This window comes from Podarcis cretensis, assembly GCF_951804945.1.
Source record: "Podarcis cretensis genome assembly, chromosome: 11".
Lineage (NCBI taxonomy): Eukaryota > Metazoa > Chordata > Lepidosauria > Squamata > Lacertidae > Podarcis > Podarcis cretensis.
This window is the reverse complement of record NC_137180.1, coordinates 57,208,098-57,232,726: the sequence shown is the minus strand read 5'-3', so window position 1 is coordinate 57,232,726 and position 24,629 is coordinate 57,208,098. Positions and strand designations below refer to the sequence as shown.

Here is a 24,629-nt window from a genome sequence, read left to right as displayed (position 1 = left end):
GTGCCTGGCGTGCTCTGGTCCAGGGGGTCACGAAGAGTCGGACACGACTAAACGACTAAACAACAACAACAACAACACTATAAAATAATTAGGGACGCGGGTGGCGCTGTGGGTAAAACCTCAGTGCCTAGGACTTGCCGATCGCATGGTCGGCGGTTCGAATCCCCGCTGCGGCGGGGTGAGCTCCTGTCCTTTGGTCCCAGCTCCTGCCCACCTAGCAGTTCGAAAGCACTCCTAAGTGCAAGTAGATAAATAGGTAGCGCTTTATAGCGGGAAGGTAAACGGCGTTTCCGTGTGCGGCTCTGGCTCACCAGAGCAGCTTTGTCACGCTGGCCACGTGACCCGGAAGTGTCTCCGGACAGCGCTGGCCCCTGGCCTCTTAAGTGAGATGGGCGCACAACCCCAGAGTCGGTCAAGACTGGCCCGTACGGGCAGGGGTACCTTTACCTTTACAGTGGTGCCTCGCAAGACGAAAAGAATCCGTTCTTCGTCTAGCGGTTTTTTCGTCTCGCGAAGCAAGCCCATTGACGGCTTAGCGGATTAGCGCTATTAGCGGTTTAGCGGCTTTTAGCGGTTTATCAGCTTAGCGGATAAGCGGCTTAGCGGCTTAGAAAAAGGGGAGGGAAGGGGGGAAAGTCGGAAAAACTCGCAAGACATTTCGTCTTGCGAAGCAAGCCCATAGGGAAATTCGTTTTGCGAAGCGCCTCCAAAACGGAAAACCCTTTCATCTAGCGGGTTTTTCGTCTTGCGAGGCATTCGTCTTGCGGGGCACCACTGTACTATAAAATAATTAAGACAGTATTGTAGATAAAATTTAAAATTATTCTTTTTTCTTACCTGCACTGGTGATAGTCATTGTTTGGATGGGGGGGGGGGCTTTCATCCATTTCCGCAGTCACACAATCAATCAATCAGTAGCTGAACTGGGTCCCACACAGTCACAAAAACAAATTAATTGAAAAAGCTTCAAAAACAAAAATGCAAAATAAATAGCAAAAACAAAAGCGCCAAACTTAATCCATTCCGGAAGTCCGTTTGACTTCCAAAATGTTCAAAAACCAAGGCACAACTTCTGATTGGTGCAGGTGCCCTGGAAACAATAAACGACAGCCGCATCGGGTGTTCAGCTTCTGAAAAACGTTCAAAAACCAGAACACTTTGGAGTTTGAGAACCAAGGCATTTGAGAACCAAGGTACCACTATACAGCACCCAGAATTATTAACAGTGTTGTTATCAGGGGTGTGAACCATAGCTGTCAACTTTCAGATTTGAAAATAAGGGATCAGCAGCCTCACCTGTCCTGGGGACAGTCTACGGGATATCTAACAATCTGGGATAGCAGCGGGAAGCGGCGCTGGAATTTCCCGCAAAAAAGGGAAGGTTGACAGCTATGGTGTGTACCCAAATAAAATAGGGGGAGCAGATAAGCCACTCCCCACATCAATCACAAGATGTGGCACACGGGCATCAGTTGGTGGTTATTGCATAGTATATTTATTTATACCCCGCCTTTTCCCCTGCTAGGGACTCAAGGCGGTTTACAGACAAAACATATAGGAACCGCTAGAAACAGAACTCTTGATTAAAAAGCAATTAAATATAGAATCAAAACTACCGGTAGATAGATTAACACATGATACAAATTGTTACAGTAATCCTATTCAAACCACATTCTTCCAAAATTGGGCACTGCAGTTCACCCCCTCACAGAGTTACTTTCCCAGCAACTAGAGTGTCCAGAATATTAATGTTAGCAATAATTTATTTATACCCATCATTTCTCCCCTAACAGATACTCAAGGCGACTTAAAGACAAAATATGAACAGTTGAAAACATTTGGGGGGACCCCAGTCATTAAAAAAACATTAACAGACCTTAAACTATATGTTATTATTATATCACCGTCATTAGAGGGAGGGTAATGTGCTTTGACTGTGTTTTAAAGGTATAAGTCTGCCTTTGAGATGCCACAAGATTACTTTTTCCTCAACAACAGAGTTATGGTCAAAATAGCGGGATACACAAATCTGTGTTTTGTCTCACATTCTTCCCCCTTGAAGCAAATTTGCTATTTGCTACCCATCACAGCCCTCAATTCTTCTGGGTTGATTTGGTAAACTCTTTCTTCCTTGCTCCTTCCCTCCCCCAAATATGGGAACTCTTAAATATGTGCAATTCCTACATTGCAAGTGATTGGACTAGATGACTCCTGGGGTCCCTTCCAACTCTTATGATTCTATAAAAAAAGGAAGTTGAAATGCAGCCTTGCTGTGTTTCTAGCCACTAATGTGTACGTAAAGGTAAAGGGACCCCTGACCATTAGGTCCAGTCGTGGCCGACTCTGGGGTTCCGGCGCTCATCTCGCTTTATTGGCTGAGGGAGCCGGCATACAGCTTCCAGGTCATGTGGCCAGCATGAGTAAACTGCTTCTGGCGAACCAGAGCAGCGCACGGAAACGCCGTTTACCTTCCCACCGCAGTGGTACCTATTTATCTACTTGTACTTTGTTTGTTTTTTTAAATGATATTTATTAAGATTTTCCAATTACAACAAAATAAAAAAAACAACAAAAAAAACATCCAATTTTAAAATCTTTTTCCAAATAACATCTTTTCGGGACTTCCCCTCCCCTCCCCCTCCTGTATTCCAATTCTTACAAATAAACAAAAAAAAAAAATCAGCAAGTTCTTATCCCAAATTTAAACTTATTATCATTGACTCAATTTTAAAAATATTTTCCCATCCCCTAAAATCGACCTGTTCCCTTCCGCGAGTTCCCCCCTTTAATATGCAATACAGATTAAAATAGAAGAAAAATAAAAATAATAATTTTACACCCTTTGGATTCCAAATTTCCCTCCCCCCTTTCCCGGTTGCGTTCCCAATGTTCCTTGACATCTGATGTCTTCCTGGAGTTCCCACATCTCTCTAAATCATAGTCCTTTCCCAGTCCTCTTTAATTTCGAATGTCCAATCTTGGAAGGAGTCTGTCTCAAAAAAGGCCCATTTCTTCCATCCAGATTTTTATATCTAGGAGTAAAAGCTCCAATTTTATTTCTTTAAACCTGTCAAATCTGGATGTCCCAAATGTTCCCACTTCCAGCTTTGTCCAGTTCTTATTATTTTTGTTGTTCTTGTTGATCTCACTCCTCCTTTTTTTTTTCCCCCTGCTCTCCTGCACAAATGTTCCAATTCCAAAAGCTTCTAATTCCTCTGCAGAGGCTTGTTATTCAAGAACAAAACATTACGTCAAGTCCCTTTCATTCTTCAATAGATAAATCTATTGTCTCCTTTAGTGCGTAGACCTCTGTAGACAAAATAGTATTCCATTTCTGCAGTTTCCCAGGAGATAGAAAGTTCTGGTCAAATTCCACGCCAACAATACTTGTAATGTCCCTCGGCTCCTCTAGGTGGTTTGCAATAACTAAATTCCCTTCCAGATCACGTCCACCAGTCAAAATAACTTGTTATTCCTTGTTTGTAACAATTTATATCCAATTTGTAACAAATGTAACCGGCAAAGTCCTCGTAACAAAGTTCTCTATTTTATTCTTCCGCTTTGACAGCTCTTTGACAGCTGTCAAAACCTCTATTTCTCTTCTCCCGGCGCTCTCACAAATCGCTCCCAGGGTTCCGGGGGGGGGGGGTGTTGCTTTTTAATCAATTCAATTCCACCTTTCTCCTCCAGCTCAGTCTTATGATTTTCCCTCGCGAAGTTAATAACTTTGTCAAAGTAGGGTTGGACTCGATCTTAGTTGTCAAATCCTTTGCTTTAACTCTTCTACAGCGGGGGGGCTGACTTCCTTTTTGCGCCTCCCCCGCTCGCTCCGGATTTTAAAAAAATTTATCCCCCTTTTTAGTCCAGGTTCCGATTACTCACGGGTTATTCTTTAAAGTCCAGATTTTCAATAGAAGAAGTCAGCGCTCTCCGTCGAATGGCATGCGGCTTCGCTCGGCAGGGGAAGCGAAGGACTCAAAGCACCCCCCCCCTGTCACCCGCTCCGCAGCCTTTAAAAAGGCTCCTTTGCGGGTCGGGGGGGCGCAAAAGGTGCCAGCCGAGTCACCATGTCCATGGGTTTCAGCGCCCATGGTTTTTGAGGGTCGCCGCGTCGCCGGCGCGGTAGGACCCAGCCCCTGCCGAGCAGGCTCCCTCCGGAGCTCGGAGGGAGTCCGCCATTCGGCGATGGCGCCAACCCGGAAGTCTATCTACTTGTACTTTGACGTGCTTTCAAACTGCTAGGTTGGCAGGAGCAGGGACTGTGCAACAGGAGCTCACCCCGTTGCAGGGATTCAAACCGCCGACCTTCTGATCGGCAAGTTCTAGGCTCTGTAGTTTAATCCACAGCGCCACCCGCGTCCCTCTAATGTGTACATAGCCATATGCAATATCATGTCCATGGGCAGCCATGCATGCCTGGGGCTCTGTTCAGTGGCAAGAACACTTTAACTGCTATTCCCACATGAGTTTAGGAAGACATAGCACTCATGTCCTTGGACCCAGCTGGAAAGAGCTTTTGTTCTTGCAGCTGTGTAGAGCCACAATGATGTCACTGTGTTTTGGGATTCTGCCTATGCTGAAAATCAAAATTATTTGAAGTGGCCCTCAAGCTGATTCCAGGGATTTTAAAGGCAATGATTTCCTGCCCCTCAAATATTGTTGAAACATATGGGTGTTGTCAGAAACTGGGATTCTAATGAATAAGTGATACGGAAGGGGGGGCATGTCTTCTTCACCTTCTTTGCTATAATATATCCATTTATTTCCGAGTCCAATTGTCAATGTCAAAAGGGACTAAAATCTATAAAATTCATAGAAAATCAACGTGCCAATTTGCTCAATTTCTCTAGGACTCCATGACACCTCCCCTGTCCTCCATAATCCCTCAAGCAAGGTGTCAAGACCCTAATCCTGTCAAATCACTCTGCCAAGCCTTCCCTCCGGGCAATGCCAGGTGGCAGACTATGCATACATGGACCATTGTCTTCTCATCACTGGTACTCAGGATGTGCTTATCTGCGCATATCTCCAGCTCTGCATATTCCCCCTCCCTCCTCCATATGTTAATCCTGTGTAACCCAACCTCTTCTTAATGTATTCATGATGTAACTGGGATGTATTTTGCACTGTATTCTGGGACATGGAGGGAAGTTTTAAAAGTTCATGTCACCCCTTTCTCGCTGTTCAATCTCGCCTTGAACCTGTTGCGCAATAAACTTGGATCTTCTGCAGCTTGCTCCTGTCTCCGGCTGAGCTCATTTTCTTCCGCAGGGACCCGTGGACTTAGTCCGACGAGCTGGGTGGCAGAGCAGCCTCGCACCCAGATTTTACCATAACAATAAGGAAACAGTGGAGCATGGTGGTAATTATTATTGATTACTATGAAGAACAAACACAAATACCAAATACGTAACATAGGCACTTTTCTGCTTAAACGAGGCAAAGAATAAAAACACATTTTATTCTTCATGGCAATGAATGCAGAATTACTGCCCGGTCACATTTTGAAGCTGTTATCTTTTTAATTACAAGGTCTTTCTTTTTTAAGTGGATACAGATTTTCAGTTTTACATATTAAGACTAGAATACTGCAGTCCTATGCACACTTCCTTAGAAGCAAGTCTACAACAGCCATAGGAAAAATATAGTCATGGAAACAGGAGCCGCATGATAATTATTCATTCCAAATCATCATTAAGATGCAAAGAAGCATATTTTTTTTCTTTAAAACCCCACTTTTCCAGTAAACAAGTCTGGGTGTCTCCCACACCCAGCCAACAATCCCATGATGCCCAGAGATATTACTGAGAGTGGCTAAAGGTCACCTTGTGATCTTTCCTGAACAGGAATTATGGACCAGATTTGACAATATCTAGTACAGTGGTACCTTGGTTCTCAAACGCCTTGGTACTCAAACAACTTGGAACCCAAACACTGCAAATCTGGAAATAAGTGTTCTGGTTTGCAAACTTTTTTCGGAAGCTGAACATGCTCACTTTTGAGTGTTACACTTCCAATTTGAATGCCGATTTGAGTGCCATGCTGAGGTCTGACTGTTTTTGCTATTTATTTTGCGTTTTTGCGGCTCTTTTTTGTTTGTTTTTGTGACTACAGTGGACGCTTGGATTACGAACGTGATCTGTGCGGGATGCACATTCGCAAACCACAGCATTCACAACCCGCAACGGCACGTCTACACACGCATGGGTTGCGATTTGGTGCTTCTGCACATGCACAAAGCGCGATTTAGCACTTCTGCGCATGTGCGACTCCCAAAATCTGAAAGTAACCCATCCCGGTACTTCTGGGTTTCAGTACCGGATGCAACCTGAAGTGTCTGTAACCCGAGGTATGACTGTATGTGGAACCCAGTTCAGCTACTGATAGTGTGACTGCAGTACATTGTTTATTGCTTTCATTTTATAGATCAATGGTCTCGTTGGATAGTAAAATTCATGTTAAATTGCTGTTTTAGGGGTTGATTTTAAAAGTCTAGAACGGATTAATCCATTTTATGTTACTTTCTATGGGAAATACACCTTGGTTTTGGAATGCTTTGGTTCTGGAATGGACTTCTGGAACAGATTAAGTTTGAGAACCAAGGTACCACGGTATACCATACCGGTTCTTCAGGCAAGGCTCAATATATACACCAGTTAAACAATGCATAAAGAGCAGTATGAAAATCGCATACAGTCACATAAATATTCCTGATCTATACTATTTATTTATTCTTCCACAGTTCAGGTTTTCAAGAACCTGGACCTATTATGACACTGTAATTTTCTCAATCTGGACACATAATTGATTCATAATGACATCATCATACAATGACTTAGTTAACAAAACATTTTCCTTTTTCTTGTATTGCAACAGAGTAGCAAACTGAAATTTTCAGGGCACTTTGACCCCATTAACTTCTTTCCCTGAGTAGCTTCAGAGGGCTACATTCATTGTTGTCATACACCAACTGAAAGTGATGGATGTGACTAAAATCCATTCATTTAAATGGGTTTACTCTGAGTTTTTCTGTTTTTCTACTATACACCAAAACGTTTTCTACTAAAACACCAAAATGACTTCCAATCTCCCACAAGCAAATACTAAAACTCAAGCAATGCAAAACCTTGAAAAACCAATAAAGAATATCTTAATAAACAATCCCCAGCATACACACACTCTTATCTACTTCTGTGCCAACTTTTCAAAGAAACCTCTTCCCCTCTTTGGAAATTACTCCAAAGTAAATTCCACTGTGGTTGTGCCATGTGCACAAATTACCAGCTTAAAGCGCAACTTTATCTCAATATAGATCAAAACTGATTTTTTTTGTGTGGGTAATTCATCAATGCATATTATTTCATAAGAAAGGAAAGCAGAAATAAGGAATTTTGGCTAATATTGTACATACACTGCTTCCCAAATAAGCTGGGACTGTACTGGATGCAGAGCAAACAGGAGTAGGCACAACAGAGTTTACTCACAGGTAAGAGTGCACAGGATTCAGCCCACAGTTAGTTTTATAGTACCCCCCCCTCAAAGGTTACATGCCACAATTATACACAATTCTATTTCGAGTTTTCCATTACTTTTCTTTACACCTGTATAAGACTTTGTAGCTACTGTTTTCGCTCACCTCAAATGTAAGTGGCTTTAGCAGCCTTTTCTTTTACTACTAACTTTTAATATTCTGAAACACTGCCTTAACCTTCCAGGGATTCCTCCGTTTATCTTTCTTCTCGTCCTTTTTGTTTCAGTAGACCTGGAGTTGGAAGAAAAGAGTTAAAGAAAAGGCATTGCAGGTATGAATTACCATTGGAAAGAGAGAATACATACCTCGTTTCTCAAAAACCTCTGATCAGATTTTTCTTTTGGAAACTGAAGGCAAACCTTCCCAGCCTGTTGACCTCTAAATATGCACTTGCAGGTGTTATCTATTTAAAGATTTTATTCCTTGAGTTGTTTCAGCTGGCTCTTGATTAAAATTTGGCATGACTTGCCATGAGGCTTAATTAAGTAAAATAATATATTCTGTGTATTTGGAGCCTCTGTAATTTGTAGGGAACATTAACTGCCTGCCATATTACCAATATGATGTCCTATTTGGAATGGAGCAGCAACCTAAATTATAGATATCATATGATTAGCTAAGTACAAACCTAAGTAACATGTATACTCAGAAGTAAGTGCCAATTGAGCCCCGCCCAGCAAGCATGCTTAGGATTACTGCCTAATGTTTGCTTTTGCTTAATAATACAAGTACAAAGGTGTTATAAGAAAAAACTGCTCCATTTTCCCTTATGGGTATCCAAGAGCCTGTATAGAGTCTTTATGTAGGTTTCTCTATCGCTAGGAGAAAAATACAGAGGCCAGCCAGAGAATATTGAGAAGCAAAGCAGCTAGTAAGCCTGATCTTTATTAAACTGTTGCAACAGGTCCCCCACATGCAGGGATGGAGGAGAGGAACCCAGAACATTGGTCCACAAGCTCTTATACAGTGGTACCTCAGGTTAAGTACTTAATTCGTTCCGGAGGTCCGTTCTTAACCTGAAACTGTTCTTAACCTGAAGCACCACTTTAGCTAATGGGGCCTCCTGCTGCCGCCGCAGCCCGATTTCTGTTCTTATCCTGAAGCAAAGTTCTTAACCTGAAGCACTGTTTCTGGCTTAGCGGAGTGTATAACCTGAAGCGTATGTAACCCAAGATACCACTGTATAGACTCTTGATATTGCCTACCTTGTAGCTCAAGACCACCCCCCAAAACATCATACATACATCATGGAAAGAGGTGGTTCCCAGCAGAAATTTGAGTGTGTTGCTTCTCTCCTGTCTGCCAGGATACCTGATAATGCCTTATTTGATTGCCTTTTCTGGGTAGCCTGGCCATTCCTTTGAGATGGTAAATACTTAGTTCCTGAATCTCTTACACATATTGATAGTGTGCTCAGGATTTAGAAGGCGATTGGGCCGGATCTGGTCCCCCAGGCCTTAGTTTGCCTACCTATGGAGTAGAGCATAGAATCAAAAACTGTAGAGTTGGAAGCTGGCATACATGTATGATTTCAGCTAGATCATACATGACAGATGGCTTCTGCTTAAAAACCTGCAATAAAGGAGAGTCTATAACCTCCCGAGGACGTCCATTCCACTGTTGAACAGCTCTTACTGTCAGAAAGTTCTTCCTGATGTTGTGTTTGAATCTCCTTTCTTTAACTTGAAGCCCTTGCTTTGGGTCCTACCCTCCAGAGCAGGAGAAAACACGTTTGCTCCCTCTTCCCTGTGACAGCCCTTAAGATATTTGAAGATGGCTATCATATCTCCTCTCAGCCTCCTCTTTTCCAGGCTAAACATACACAGCTCCTTCAACTGTTCCTCATAAGTCTTAGTTTCCAGAGCCTTTATTACCTTGTTTGCACTTCTCTGCACATGTTCCAATTTCTAATCCTTCTTAAATTGTGGTGCCCAGCACAGTATCCCAGGTGTTGTCTGACCAAGGCAGAATAGAGCGGGACTATTTAAAAAGCATAGACATCACCTTGCCGACAAAGGTCCGTATAGTTAAAGCTATGGTTTTCCCAGTAGTGATGTATGGAAGTGAGAGCTGGAACATAAAGAAGGCTGAAGAATGGATGCTTTTGAGTTATGGTGCTGGAGGAGACTCTTGAGAGTCCCATGGACTGCAAGAAGATCAAACCTCTCCATTCTGAAGGAAATCAGCCCTGAGTGCTCACTGGAAGGACAGATCCTGAAGCTGAGGCTCCAATACTTTGAGAAGAGAAGACTCCCTGGAAAAGACCCTGATGTTGGGAAAGATGGAGGGCACAAGGAGAAGGGGACGACAGAGGACAAGATGGTTAGACAGTGTTCTTGAAGCTACCAGCATGAGTTTGACCAAAGTGTGGGAGGCAGTGGAAGACAGGAGTGCCTGGCGTGCTCTGGTCCATGGGGTCACGAAGAGTCGGACACGACTAAACAACAACAACAACAACAACATTACTTCCCTTGATCTGGACACAATACTTCTGTCGATGCTGCCTAGAAAAGAATTATTGAAGTTTTTTTTATTTCTTTTTCCCCCCTGCTGCATCACACTGTAGAGTCGTGTTTAAGCTTACATTTAAAGGTAAAGGTAAAGGTACCCCTGCCCGTACGGGCCAGTCTTGACAGACTCTGGGGTTGTGCGCCCATCTCACTTAAGAGGCCAGGGGCCAGCGCTGTCCGGAGACACTTCCGGGTCACGTGGCCAGCGTGACAAAGCTGCTCTGGCGAGCCAGAGCCGCACACGGAAACGCCGCTTACCTTCCCGCTGGTAAGCGGTCCCTATTTATCTACTTGCACCCGGAGGTGCTTTCGAACTGCTAGGTTGGCAGGCGCTGGGACCGAGCAGCGGGAGCGCACCCCGCCGCAGGGATTCGAACCGCCAACCTTTCGATCGGCAAGTCCTAGGCGCTGAGGCTTTAACCCACAGCGCCACCTGCGTCCTAAGCTTACATTTAAGGAACATTAAATGTGCATTTAAAAGCACACAACTCCCTCTTCCCAAATAAAGAAAATCCTGGGCTTTCTATAGCTTTGCCGCCTCGCAGAGATACAATTCTCAGTACCCTTAACGAACTACAGTTCCCAGGATTCTTTGCGGGGAAGTCATGCGCTTTAAATTCTCCCTCTCTGCCTTCCAACCTTGCTTAACTCATGATTGGTCAGTTTTTCCATCCCGCCCTCCTGCCTCTTATTGGCTGAGCCGTGGTATGTTCCGGGGTACTGATTGGTTATACGCTTTACACCTCGGGAAAGACGCCGCCAAGGCCGCGGAGCTTCGTGTGTCGCCTCATAAAGCCCCGAAAGGAGAATAGGAGGGATTTTTTCTCCTGTACGAGATGGAGCTAACCTACCAAACGTTGAAATCTACTTATCAGGCCAAAGAGGCGGTGAGTGGAAGAGTAGGCGTCGTTGTGTTTCGCTTCCCCCCGTTACTATGGTAACCCCCAGCGCTTTGTCTCTGCGCATGCGTCAGGTGAACTGGAACGCGCACGCGCAGTAACGCTGCCCCAGGATGGATGGTTTCTTGAGTCTCAAGAAAGGAGCAAAAGTTTTTGGGTGTTGGCAATATTGACGTTTAAGCAGCCTGAATAATACAAACACGCACACACAAACAAAGTTATAATTATTCAAGCTGTTTGAATGTATATATAAATGTATAAAATCTTTAAACCGTCCTAGGATCTTCAGATGAAGGGTTATTATTAGGTAAAGGTAAAGGTACCCCTGCCCGTACGGGCCAGTCTTGACAGACTCTGGGGTTGTGCGCCCATCTCACTCAAGAGGCCAGGGGCCAGCGCTGTCCGGAGACACTTCCGGGTCACGTGGCCAGCGTGACATCGCTGCTCTGGCAAGCCAGAGCCGCACACGGAAACGCCGTTTACCTTCCCGCTGGTAAGCGGTCCCTATTTATCTACTTGCACCCGGAGGTGCTTTCGAACTGCTAGGTTGGCAGGCGCTGGGACCGAGCAGCGGGAGCGCACCCCGCCGCAGGGATTCGAACCGCCAACCTTTCGATCGGCAAGCCCTAGGCGCTGAGGCTTTTGCCTCAACATTAATCAACATTAATGGGAGGAGAAAAAGTGATGATGAAACAGGAGTGGTTTTAATAAATGGTATTCTGCTTTTCCAATGGCAAGTGCTGAGCTCAAAGCAGCTCTCAATAATCGAAATAACATCATTTCTGCATTCTTGCAAGGTGGGGAGGCCAAGCCAGGAGGGTCTTTCCAAGGAGACGTTGCTGTAAGAACATAAGAAAATAAGAAGAGCCCAGCTGGATCAGGCTAGGGGCCCAACTTAGTCTAAGATCTTGTTCTTGTAGCAGCCGACTGGATGCCTTTGGGAAACCAGCAAGAAGCAGTTGCACATAGAATCATAGAATCATAGAGTTGGAAGAGACCACAAGGGCCATCGAGTCCAACCCCCTGCCAAGCAGGAAACACCATCAGAGCACTCCTGACATATGGTTGTCAAGCCTCTGCTTAAAGACCTCCAAAGAAGGAGACTCCACCACACTCCTTGGCAGCAAATTCCACTGTCAAACAGCTCTTACTGTCAGGAAGTTCTTCCTAATGTTTAGGTGGAATCTTCTTTCTTGTAGTTTGGATCCATTGCTCCGTGTCCGCTTCTCTGGAGCAACTCTCCCCCATAGTGGTCCCCAGCAACTGGTATTCAGAAGCATTGCCACCTCCCAATTGTGAAGGGCAGAGTGTGTAGCCATTGTGGCTTCTAGCTATCAATAGCCCTCTCTTCCATGGATTTGTCTCGTCTTCTTAAAGCCATCCAAGTTGGTGGCTGTCGTTGCCTCTGTAGGAGTGAGTTCCATAGTTTAATGCACTGTGTGAAAAAACTATTTCATTAATCTTTCTTTAATCTTCCAACATTCAGATTAATCGTCTGTCTGTGGCAGAATGCATGCTTCATTAAATCTTTCGCTTTACTGATTCACACTCCTGCCTTTCAGGGTAAAATCTATAGGAACATAAGAAGCTGCCTTACACTGAGTGAGACCATTGACACACCTAGTTCAGTATTCAAAACAAAATACAGATCTGAAGAAGTGTGCATGCACATGAAAGGTCATACCAAGAACTAACTTAGTTGGTTGCTACTGGAAGGAATTTTTTTTATTTTGTTTTGACTATGGCAGACCAACACGGCTACCTATCTGTAACTAGTTCAGTATTGTTTACACTGGCTGACTGTGGCTCACCAGGATTTCAGACAGGGTCATAGCTATCAACTTTTCCCTTTTCTTGCGAGGAATCCTATTCGGAATAAGGGAATTTCCCTTTAAAAAAGGGAAACATTGACAGCTATGGAGAGGGTTCCCTCCCAGTCTTACCTGGAGTTGCAGGGATTGAATCTGGGGCCTTGTGCATGCAAAGCAGATGTTCTGCCAGTGCATTATTACCTTTCCCCTAAATAGCAATGCAGGAAGCTCCCTTATAGTGAATTGGATCATTGGTGCAATTATCTAATTCATTGTCAACACTGGCTGGCAGCAGTTCTCCAGGGTTTTGAACAGGTTTCACTCACAGCTGTACCTGGAGATGCTATTGGAAATTGAACCTGGGGTGTTCTGCATGCAGAGCAGATACTGTGCCATTGAGCTACAGCCCCCCCCCCAAAAAAAATCCCGGTGACTTGTAATATCAGTAACAAAATAAAATTGGCATCTGTCTGTCTCAAGAGAAAACGGAGTGTGCTTCCAGGGGTAAAGCCAAACCACTGCGTTAGCAGCACCAAAGGGACCTCCCCAGGACATAAGCCTGGACAGTGTGTCTGGACGTCCTGAGCTGCCCAGAAAACAAGACCTCCCTCTCAGGCTCACTGATGTGGGCCAAAGAAAAGCAGAGCAATATATTTGGCACCACCTTGGCTGCAGGAATTGCTGAAAGGAGGCGTTAACAGGCATATAAGGCGCCATCCAACTGTTTCAGGGACTCTGCTTCAGATTTGTGTAGGGTTTATTCCCTTCTCCCAAAGATGTCCCACACGGCAGTGGAGTTTCAGGATCAGAGTTTTCCTTCTTCAAGGTGAGCCACCTTCCAAGGTTGAGGAGCCCCTTCTGCCCCACACTTCCCTCTACAGCACGTGCAAAAACCACCTTCTTGACCGTTGGACCTCCTATTGGTCTCATCCGCTTGATCCGCCATAGCCCGTCTTCACATGCAGAGGAAGTCCCTAGCTCACCGAGGGTTTAAGACCCATCAGCTACCCTCACCTGGTTATCCTACCACGCAGCAGGACAACATCCCAGCCATGCTAATCTGGCCATGCCTCCCCTAGCTGGGATCTGGTCCCTTTCCCTGTTCTGAGCACAATGGGCCTTGCTCTGGACTCCCTCTTTGCTGCTTTATCCCCAGAGGCACCCAAGGGAGAGCATTACATAACACGGCAAGGAAACTTTCCGTGGCTGGACGTTGCCAGGATTCACCCTCCCTTTAAACCCCCCTCTCTGCCCAAGCCAGCAGGTATAAGCAGCCTGTTCCTGAGAGCGGCTGTCGGGTGTTCTTGCCTTGGGCTGAGATTCATCACATTGCTAGTTAGGGACTCCGATCCCGATTTGTGTAGGGTTTACTACTCATCCTTTTCTTCTCACAAAGCTATCCCACAAGGTAGTGGAGGTTTAGAATCAGAGTTTTCCTTTTCCTAAATGAGCTACCTCCCCAGGTTGAGGAGACCCTTCCGCCCCTCCTTTCCTCTACAGCACACGCAGAAACCGCCTTCTTGACAATTGGGCGCACTATTGGCCTTGTCCACTCAATCTGTCTGTCTTTAGGGGAAGTCCCTAAGTCACCAAGGGTTTGAGACCCATAGGCTATGCTCACCTGGTTTAGTTGGTATCAGAAATGTATTAAAACAGAATCTGAGTTGACATAGATGTAGTAATATTTGCTCACAGAGAAGGACAAAAACGGTATTCATGGCATGTCTAAAAACTGCAAAAAAGGGATTTTGGGCAGAGGATTCTCTCTCTCTCTCCCCCCCACCCCCCCATTCTGCAATCACAGTGCCACAACTGAAAAGGCCATGTCCCTGATAACTTGGCCAGTTGTGGGTTGGGCTGAAATGACTGGGTTTTAAGCAGCGTCATTTGTTAACTGGAATTCTTCAGTGAGACATTTGTGGTAAAGTTTCCTTGAAAGGTAGCTTACCACACTTACCCCCTTACTGACCTGTCCCTGCTACAGAGACCTGTTTTGGGGCAGAGGTGTTCAAGGGCCTGGGACCACTCTTGTTTTTCACAAGTAGATGTTGAAGCTCAAAAGCTGACTTGAGATTTATGTGAACTGACTGCTAGCTCTACAGATTGCCAACATGCTGCACGTGTGCCCATTCCCCCTGGTGAAATTAGTTCTCTTGTAGCCAGTATGATAGGTTGTGTTGTGTGCTTGGTTGTATGCTGTGTATGGTGCCCAGAATGTTTCTCTCCGGTTTGCAGATAGCCCCCCCCCCTCAAGTTGGCAACATCAGTGCCTAGACTCTAGAACATGCCTTGGAACCTTTTGCATTGTTTTCAGCAGATGAAATTATGTGAAAATAGTTCCTTGAAGTTCATTAAGTATGAAAATCACTGGCTTTCCTTATCGCCAGTCTCCAATCAGCTAGGAAATGACTAGGAACCCTCTGCCCTAATAATAATAATAATAATAATAATAATAATTTATTATTTATACCCCGCCCATCTGGGCTGCTTCCAAAAAAAAAAAAAAGTAAAATACTGTAATAAATCAAACATTAAAAGCTTCTCTAAACAGGGCTGCCTTCAGATGTCTTCTAAAAGTCTGGTAGTTGTTGTTCTCTTTGACATCTGGTGGGAGGGCGTTCCACAGGGAGGGCGCCACTACCGAGAAGGCCCTCTGCCTGGTTCCCTGTAACCTCACTTCTTGCAATGAGGGAACTGCCAGAAGGCCCTTGGCGCTGGACCTCAGTTTCCGGGCTGAACGATGGGGGTGGAGACTCTCCTTCAGGTATACATGACCAAGGCCATTTAGGGCTTTAAAGGTCAGCACCAACACTTTGAATTGTGCTCGGAAACATACTGGGAGCCAATGCAGGTCTTTCAAGACCAGTGTTCTGTGGTCTCGGCGGCCGCTCCCAGTCACCAGTCTAGCTGCCGCGTTCTGGATTAGTTGTAGTTTCTGGGTCACCTTCAAAGGTAGCCCCACTTAGAGCGCATTATCTGACATTGGTGACTAACCATATTGACTGGGTAGTGTGAAAAATCCCATTGATGCAGTCAGTTTGTGTGCATTCAGAACTGCCTGTGATGGTACACAGTCTCTAGTAGATATGTGCATTCATCAGTCTGGTTGCATTGGCTTAGACTTATATGCATGATGAAATTGAGAGCAAGCGAGAATGCACTGTGTCTAAGAGAAAGAAACTAATGTGCAGTTTGGATGTACAAGTAGAAGTGTGGACCTTAAAATAAGCAAAGTCCCGTGTCCCCCCCCCCCCCCCGCCTTGAGTAAAAGACAGGTTGGCCAACTTTTAGGACCCATTCATCCAAAACGTAGGTGAATATTAACACACCACTGTGTGGTTAGTGCATGTGATGCTATTTGCTTTCTTTTGGATTGGCTAATCAGATGTTCAATGGGATGCCAGAGCCCTGTTTAAAGATGGGAAGGCAGCACCAAATTCTCCAAGGGCCATGATAAATGCAGAACAAAGCAGGTTTATCATCGCAACTTCATCTCATTTAAAATAAGCAGAGAACTATCAGCATCTTCTAAAAGAAAAAAAAAGAACCTTGAGGAATTATCTGATCGTAATATTAAAACTTTGATTGCACGCTAATTCATCTTTTGGCAGCTGCAGCAAAAACTATGTGTGGCATTTTAAGAAATGAATAATATACTCTGTAAGCATTGAAGCTAATTAGGGAAGCACTTTTAGCATTTAAAACTAGCTCCTGTTTAAGTGCCTTAAGCTTTTATTAATTGTATGGACCAAAAACCCTTTATAGTAATTGAAAATTTAATTACACCCAATTTTTTGTTCTAGGAATGGGAGCTTATTAAACTTTAAACACTTAAACATCTATTGAAATACCAATGGCTGTAAAGATGGTGGCATTCTACATACCAATTAAAGAAGCGAGCGTAAATCACTATAAACCTAAACTGAATTTTAAGTAATGTTTTGCTCGTTAAGTGCTTCTATTCTTTCACACATCTACAAGATCTACCACTTTTGTGGTAACCATTGGCAATGTCTGTCTTTGGCAGGTCTATGTTAGCACTGGTCTTTTAAAAAAGAAACACCTTAAATATTGTTCTCGGTGTTATGCTCCTGTCCCAGTGCCTGATGACAGCAGCTCTTATATGAAAATAAAGAAGAGGTCTTTATTCACGGTACAGGCTCAGCAGCGATAAGGGGGTCCAAGGTGTTGGGTTGAAATAAACGACAGACGAATGACAAGTGTCATATGGGAGGCATCTCTCGAGGATGTCTCGGGGAGTCCCTTTTATTGAATATTACAGCATTGCCACATATGTGCTTGTTGCTGATTGGTTAACACAAATACAATGCAAGGGTTGCATATAGGCATTAATCATCAATAGATTAAAGGTTGGGAAAGGGAACACAGAATTGGACAGGTATGAAAACCTCCTTATTAAACTATTACTAGTGATTGATATAACAAGAATTAAAAGAACATAACTATCGCATTCCGTAGATGTGGTTAACCATGCATTGAGAACAGGTCAGGGTACAGTGTTTCATGAACTCAATGTGAACTAAACATTCTAGGGTGGGTGAGGAAGGAACGCTTCAGCTTAGAGCGGTTTGCCAGAGTCATGTGCAGAAGCAAAACTTCCCATCACAAGGTACACAAACATGGCAAGAGATGCAGGGCCAGACAGAAGCAACAAAGATATCCCAACAGTGGCTATGCTCATCCTGCAAAGCTTTTAAAGATGAGGCAGAGTGACCTCACTCCATAGACTCTCTCGCCTTACGGATCTGCTGTGCTTCAAATGTGCATCCAATCTCTACTACAGACAGAGGGGGCACCTGGGTCTTGGCAACGAGGCTGTATCCTGCCCCTCAGACTCCAGCTGCCTTCTCCTGCTCAGTTCTCAGTTCTTCCCCCCTTCCTGACGTGACTTTGCAGGAGGGGGAATCAAGAGAGTTGGCAGAGCTGCTTCTCCCCAACACCTGGTGTCATGAAGGGCAGAGCTCCATTTTCCATTCCTTGCAGCCAGCCTCCCACTTCTCCTCCTCCTCCTCCTCCTCCTCCCTCCTCTATTTGGGATTGCTAAACCATCCTGATGGAAGTGAGTGGCCCATGACGCTCAGAATAATTAATAGGAATTGTGCAGATCACATATGGAAGATATCTGGGCTACAAGGCAGGCTGTGTGTTTCCTTAAATGGGGAGTAAAGGTAAAGGGTAAAGGGACCCCTGACCATTAGGTCCAGTCGTGACCGACTCTAGGGTTGCGGCGCTCATCTCGCTTTATTGGCCGAAGGAGCCGGCGTACAGTTTATGGGTCATGTGGCCAGCATGACTAAGCCACTTCTGGTGAACCAGAGCAGCACACAGAAACACCGTTTACCTTCCCGCAGGAGCGGTACCTATTTATCTACTTGCACTTTGACATGCTTTTGAACTGCTAGGTTGGCAGGAGCAGGGACCGAACAACAGAAGCTCACCCCATCGCAGGGATTCGAACCGCCGACCTTCTGATCGGCAAGTCCTAGGCTCTGTGGTTTAACCCTCAGTGCCACCCGTGTCCCTTTAAATGGGGAGTAGCTGCCCCTTCTTTATCTCAAAATCGTAGGAGTGCAACTTTATATATTTGATTCTATATATGGGTCACTTCCCATAACATACCTCCAAGTGATTTCACGGTAAAAACGTTGACGATAAAAGCAATTAAATGTAAAAGCTATTTAAAAGATTGGGTCGTATCCGAAGCTGCTGTTCCTCTAATGCAGCAGACCTCTGCTTGCGCAACGGAACTTTTCTGTCCTCTCCTCTGCCCTGCAGCCTCCTTTATATATCCTCAGCATCTGCTGCCTCTCTACACCCTCAACATCTGGAGCAGATTTTGAGGGTGCACACAGGGGGAAGAAAGGAAGGGGGAGTCCCACTGCATGAGTGGAACTGTGCGCGTCATGCACAGATGGAATGGGCAGCCTCCTTGAACGGCAGGTTGCATCCTTTTCTGTGGCTGGGTGCTTTGAGCTCCTGGTACCTTATTTCTTTATTGCTAGCCATTTTTTTTGCAGCACACTAGTGAGCTCTCCTAGCATAGTTTCGGAATTACCGTATTACTCATATTTAATAAAGTACAAGACAAATACAGTACTCATTTTGAAAAATGCACAGAATGGAAAAATAGCTTTCTGTCCTGGGCCACTAGATGGCTCTCTGGTTCCTCTGGAAAAGCCAGATTCCAGTAGATGAGCTAATGATTATTTTAAAAAATGATGAACAGTTTTCACTGTCAAATAGCAGCTAAAACTTACTTCATGTAGACTATAATGACTGTAAGTCTTGCACTTTTGCAATAGAATCCTACACACATTTGCTCGCTTAATGGGCTTACTCCCAAGTAGTGGTGTATAGGACTGCAACCTTACTTCGTGTGTAAAGGTAAAGGGACCCCTGACCATTAGATTCAGTCGTGACCGACTCTGGGGTTGTGGCGCTCATCTCGCTTTATTGGCCGAGGGAGCCAGTGTACAGCTTCCAGGTCATGTGGCCAGCATGACTAAGCCGCTTCTGGCGAACCAGAGCAGCACACGGAAACGCCGTTTACCTTCCCACCGGAGCGGTACCTATTTATCTGCTTGCACTTTTGACATGCTTTCGAACTGCTAGGTTGGCAGGAGCAGGGACCGAGCAACGGCAGCTCACTCCGTCGCGGGGATTCAAACCGCCGACCTTCTGATCGACAAGCCCTAGGCTCTGTGGTTTAACCCACAGCGCCACCCGCATCAAGTGTAAATGGAAGCTGCATGTGTAAAACTGGTGGGATGTGTCCTTGAACTCCTTGCCTGGATGGAAGATAGAGATGGTTGTTTGAATATGGGCAGAAAGAAGTCTACAGTACAAATGTTAAATTTACATCCATTGCCCCACCTGCCATAATTGCCCAGCAAAGAATGTGTCCGTCAGGCTAAAAAAAGCTATCCATTGCTGCTTCAGAGTCTCATAAGCTGCATGGACACATGACAGAGCCCTGGTTCCAGGAAACTTTGATTAAAGTGATGGCTGTGCTTTGCAGGTTTCCAACAGGAATCTGGTTGGCCACTGTGAGAACTGGATTCTGGGCCAGATGGAACACTGGCTGCATTCGGCAGGTTCTTCTTATGTTCTTTCTCAACAGCGATAGACTTATACAAGAGGATCATATTCTAAAACTTCCTCTTTTTATTTCCAGGAAGAGATGCGATCAGAAGCCCGTCGAAAAAACCTCCTCATTCTGATTTTACATTATTTAATGGATGAAGGGTATGTTTTCTTTTGCTTACCAGCAAATATTCATGTGTTGTTGTTGTTGGTTTTTACTGATCTGTTTTTCTTGTTCAATAATAATAAAAAATAGGTTAGCAAAGATATAACCCTAAATAATTGCAAACTTTGTTTCCTTTCTGGCTGCGTAGTAAAACCTGTAGAGTTCTACTGCGCTTTCTTCCAGGTATACTATGGGCATCCTCTGTAAATTTGTGTCCTAGACAAAGACTTAATATTTGAAAAGCTTTTCTGCTTAGTCAGCTGGAAGGGTTTCCTACGCTCCACAGGCAAATGACCTAATTACATGCTTTGTTTGGCTGGCCTGTTGAACCTGTCACCAGACTGATGGGTTGTTAAAATGTGGGAGATGATTTTCCAGCAACAGGTACAGTGGTACCTGGGGTTACAGACGCTTCAGCTTACAGGCTCCGCTAACCCAGAAATAGCACCTCGGGTTAAGAATTTTGCTTCAGGAGGAGAACAGAAATCGTGCTCCAGCAGCGCAGCGGCACTGGGAAGCCCCATTAGCTAAAGTGGTGTCTCAGGTTAAGAACAGTTTCAGGTTAAGAACAGACCTCTGGAACAAATTAAGTTCTTAACCCAGTGTACCACTGTATTCCTAAGCATTGTTTCCTCCAACTGTGTGGCGGCAGAGCATAGCCATCATGGTTAATAGCGATTGATAGCCCTCTCCTCCTTGAATTTGTCTAATCCTCTTCTTAAGCCATCTAGGTTGGTGTCTGTCACTGCTTTCTGTGTAATTGAGGTTTTTTTTTAAAGGTTTCAATTTTTTAAAATGTTTTTATATATGCTGGAAGTCTCCCAGAATGGCTGGGGCAACCCAGTCGGATGGGCGAGGTACAAATAATACATTATTGTTGTTGTTGTTGTTGTTGTTGTTCAAGGATGGAGTGTTTGCCATGTGATGAGAGGTTTGGATGGGATGCCTACTATCACATGATGCCTGTCATTGAAAGGACCTTGTGTTCCATAAGAACATATATATAGTGGTACCTCGGGTTAAGTACTTAATTTGTTCCGGAGGTCCGTTCTTAACCTGAAACTGTTCTTAACCTGAAGCACCACTTTAGCTAATGGGGCCTCCTGCTGCTGCCGCATCGCTGGAGCACAATTTCTGTTCTCATCCTGAAGCAAAGTTCTTAACCCGAGGTACTATTTCTGGGTTAGCGGAGTCTGTAACCTGAAGCGTTTGTAACCCGAGGTACCACTGTATAGCTAATAAATATTAAAAATGCCAGTGTCAGGATGGGGTGGAAAGCAGGAGGCAAGGGGTCCATGGTCCTTGTGAGCACTATTTTGGCAACTCCAGGAATAGGCTATGATGCCATCAGTTGGAGGTACACACAAAATAGTGGCTATTGGGTAGAGCTGTTTGTCCAGTGGCAGCTTGGGGGTTGGAGCCACTTGGAAAGACCAACATCAGAGTGATGATGATGATGATGGTGATGTTGATGATGTTGATGATGTTGATGATGATGTAGATGTACTTAACAGTTTCAGTGATGATGCAATGATCCTGGTCCTGTTTTATGTTGCCGTTCCCCCTTCCCGCCTCTTTTTGTATAAAGCGTTTTGGTTCCCCCCCCCCTACAATGTTATAAGAATTGAATAAACTGAACCCCCAAATCTGTAATTCCCAGTTATGTCGATGCTGCAAACGCATTGGAGCAAGAAACGAAGCTGGGCTTGCGGCGCTTTGAAGTTTGCGACAATGTTGACCTTGAGACTATTTTGATGGAATACGAAAGCTACTACTATGTCAAATTCCAGAAGTACCCAAAGATTACCAAAAAAGCCTTAGACACCAGTATGTGGCTAATTTCCAGAATAAATGTGTGTGGGTTTTTTTTTTTTCTTTTCAGATTTAAAATTTAGATTTTCTTATTACCACTAGTGTTTCAAATTTTCTTTAACACCAACGGCATGCTGGTGTGTTGGTAGCATTCCTCCTCGTTTTACCCTTATAACAGGCCTGTGAGGTAGGTTAAACTGAGAGAATGTGACTGGCCCCAAATCACCCCAGTGAACTTGACGGCTGAGTAGGGATTTGAACTCCCAGACTCCAGTCTGAAACTCAACCACTGTGCCACACTGGCTTTCTGAAGCTGGTTTCTGTGTGCATATCCCTTGCTGGATTCAGAGCTGTGGGTGCAAACTGGATGCAAATTGGAATGGTGATAGCCGCTTTCGATTCTGCATTAAAGGTGCTGACCTTTATAAAGTCCTAAATGGCCTCAGCCCAGTATACCTGAAGGAGCGACTCCACCCCCATCATTCAGCCCAGACACTGAGGTCCAGCTCCAAGGGCCTTCTGGCGATTCCCTTGCTGCGAGAAGTGAGGTTACAGGGAATCAGGCAGAGGGCCTTCTCGGTAATGGGATGGAATGTATGTACGCAATTCACTGCCCGGGAAGTTGTCCTTTGCAAACCTTTCTGAGATGAAGGGAGGCTTTGCAAGGGTCCTACCAGGCACTTGTGTGGTTTCCTTTTGTTTCAGTGGGGTTTGAGCAGAACCTCCCAGTCAATTGTGGTCCGTGTTGTTGCATACATGTTTAAAACATTTGGATATAGGGAAGGACAACTTTTTTAAAAAAAAATAAATAGTAATATATTAAAAGAATTTCAGTTATAGAAAATAAAGCAATGAAAAGTGCTAAAGTACAATAATAAAGCTATAATGCAATACAGTAACTATAATAAGTTACATTTCCATACATTATTGTCCTAACATATATTTGATTCTTAGTAACCTACTGTATTCTGTAGAAATTCATTCCAGGTGTCAATATATTTATCCAAAAAAGGCTACATCTGTAAGCAATCCTTTCATATGATGTGGGTGTTTTTGTGTCATTGATTAAAGGGGATCATGTATTTACTCTTCCAGTTCATCAATACCAATCTCTTGTAGAATCCATTTTCGTTGTCCAGTTGTCAGCTTCCGTTATAGGAAAGAACAACTTGTGTCAGAGCAAAGAGTAGATCACTGTGCAGGGCAAGCTTCAGCCTGCTTAACTTTGTGGCTGGATTGTGGCCCTTGATTATATACATTAAAAGAAAGGCAAGGTCTCTCTCTCTTCTCTTTCCCCCCAATAAACAGCAGACAACAAATCAAGAACTGGAGGAAAACAAAAAAGGTAAGAGAAATGGCTGCCATGAGGACACCGTTGGTAGTAAAACAGATTTTTCGTAGCCATGCAGCCACAACATTATTTATTCCTGATGGCTGCATTCCTGGAGTGGGCAGGGCCAGACCTAAAGTGGGTGGTGCCAAACACAAAATCTCATCTCTTTAGTATAGAACACACCCTTGGCAGAGGCACACACAGTCATAGCGCCAACACGCACACACACAAACACACACACACAGAGCTCCTGCTTAAACCACATCACAAAGTGTGTTGCACTGAGCATGAAACATCCCAGTTTGACAGGGTCTCCCATGTACTGGAGCAGGGGTCAGCAAACTTTTTCAGCAGGGGGCCGGTCCACTGTCCCTCAGACCTTGGGGGGGGGGGCAGAACTGTATTTTGAAAAAAAAATGAACGAATTCCTATGCCCCACAAATAACCCAGAGATGCATTTTAAATACAGTGGACGCTTGGGTTGCGAACATGATCTGTGCGGGATGCATGTTCGCAACCCGCAGCGTTCGCAATCTGCATCTGCGCACACGCGGGTTGCAATTCGGCACTTCTGCACATGCGCAAAGCACGATTTAGCGCTTCTGCGCATGTGCAACCGCCAAAACCCGGAAGTAACCCGTTCCGGTACTTCCGGGTTTCGGCAGTCCACAACCTGAAAAAACGCAACCTGAAGCGGCTGTAACCCAAGGTATGACTGTAAAAGCACACATTCTGCTCATGTAAAAACACGCTGATTCCCGGACCATCCACGGGCTGGATTTAGAAGGTGATTGGGCCACATCCGGCCCCCGGGCCTTAGTTTGCCTACCCATGTACTGGAGGGTGGGTGCCCAGGGAGAGGGTGGATCTTGAGCTGGGAGAGGGGGTGTGGCCTGCCAGGAGTGCCAGGAGCTAGGCGGGGAAAACCCATCCTTACCTTAGTCCTTCACCATATCAAGACAAGTTGTAAACCTGACACTTCCTGAAAGCCTTTCTTTTTTTGTTGTTCTAGGGCAACAAGCAGCACATGTCGGAATCTTCCTAAGATTCACCCAGCAAGTCAGAGGCCAGTTTCGAAAAGTATTTCTCGCAGGACAATTGAGCCAAAACATTCCAGCAAGGATAGTCCTAAAGAGGTTGAGATTCCATTTTTATTTGCTCCTCCCACCCCCGTTTTGTAAATTTGGGGAATGCAGTGCGCTTAGCAATAGGATACAGCAACCGGTAGATCACTGGGGCTGCTAAAATCTTTATAGGAGGTTTTGCATAAAAGTATTGGGGGGGTAGAAGGATAATTAAAACTTTGGACATCCTGGGACAACCACAGACTGAAATCTGCTTAATAGACATTCCGTCTCCCCAGCAAACTTTGGGAACGTGTACTGGAAAGATGGCAACAGCTTTGTAGACAGATAATTGCCTGTATCCTCACCAAATTACAATCCCCCAAACTTATTGGGTGT

The 24,629-nt window shown here is 44.8% G+C and overlaps 2 protein-coding genes across 4 annotated transcripts in view; one reads left to right on the top strand and one right to left on the bottom strand.

The window, feature by feature from the left end:
* PIAS2 (protein inhibitor of activated STAT 2) overlaps positions 1 to 7,762 on the bottom strand; it is a 45,312-nt gene extending 37,550 nt beyond the window's left edge. For both annotated transcript variants that reach the window (XM_079994879.1, XM_079994880.1), the window contains exon 1: positions 7,637 to 7,762. The gene's annotated coding sequence lies outside the window, so the exon portion shown is untranslated. The remainder of the gene's footprint in view (positions 1 to 7,636) is intronic.
* A 2,969-nt stretch (positions 7,763 to 10,731) lies between these two features.
* Positions 10,732 to 24,629, top strand: part of KATNAL2 (katanin catalytic subunit A1 like 2) — a 39,633-nt gene continuing 25,735 nt past the window's right edge. The window contains exons 1-5 of one of the 2 annotated variants that reach the window (XM_079994922.1): positions 10,732 to 10,928; positions 19,947 to 20,017; positions 21,682 to 21,848; positions 23,142 to 23,178; positions 24,179 to 24,302. In XM_079994922.1, coding sequence (XP_079851048.1) covers positions 10,878 to 10,928; positions 19,947 to 20,017; positions 21,682 to 21,848; positions 23,142 to 23,178; positions 24,179 to 24,302 — 450 coding nt within the window. In that variant the 5' untranslated portion in view covers positions 10,732 to 10,877. The remainder of the gene's footprint in view (positions 10,929 to 19,946; positions 20,018 to 21,681; positions 21,849 to 23,141; positions 23,179 to 24,178; positions 24,303 to 24,629) is intronic. The other variant, XM_079994923.1, reaches the window with a different exon arrangement.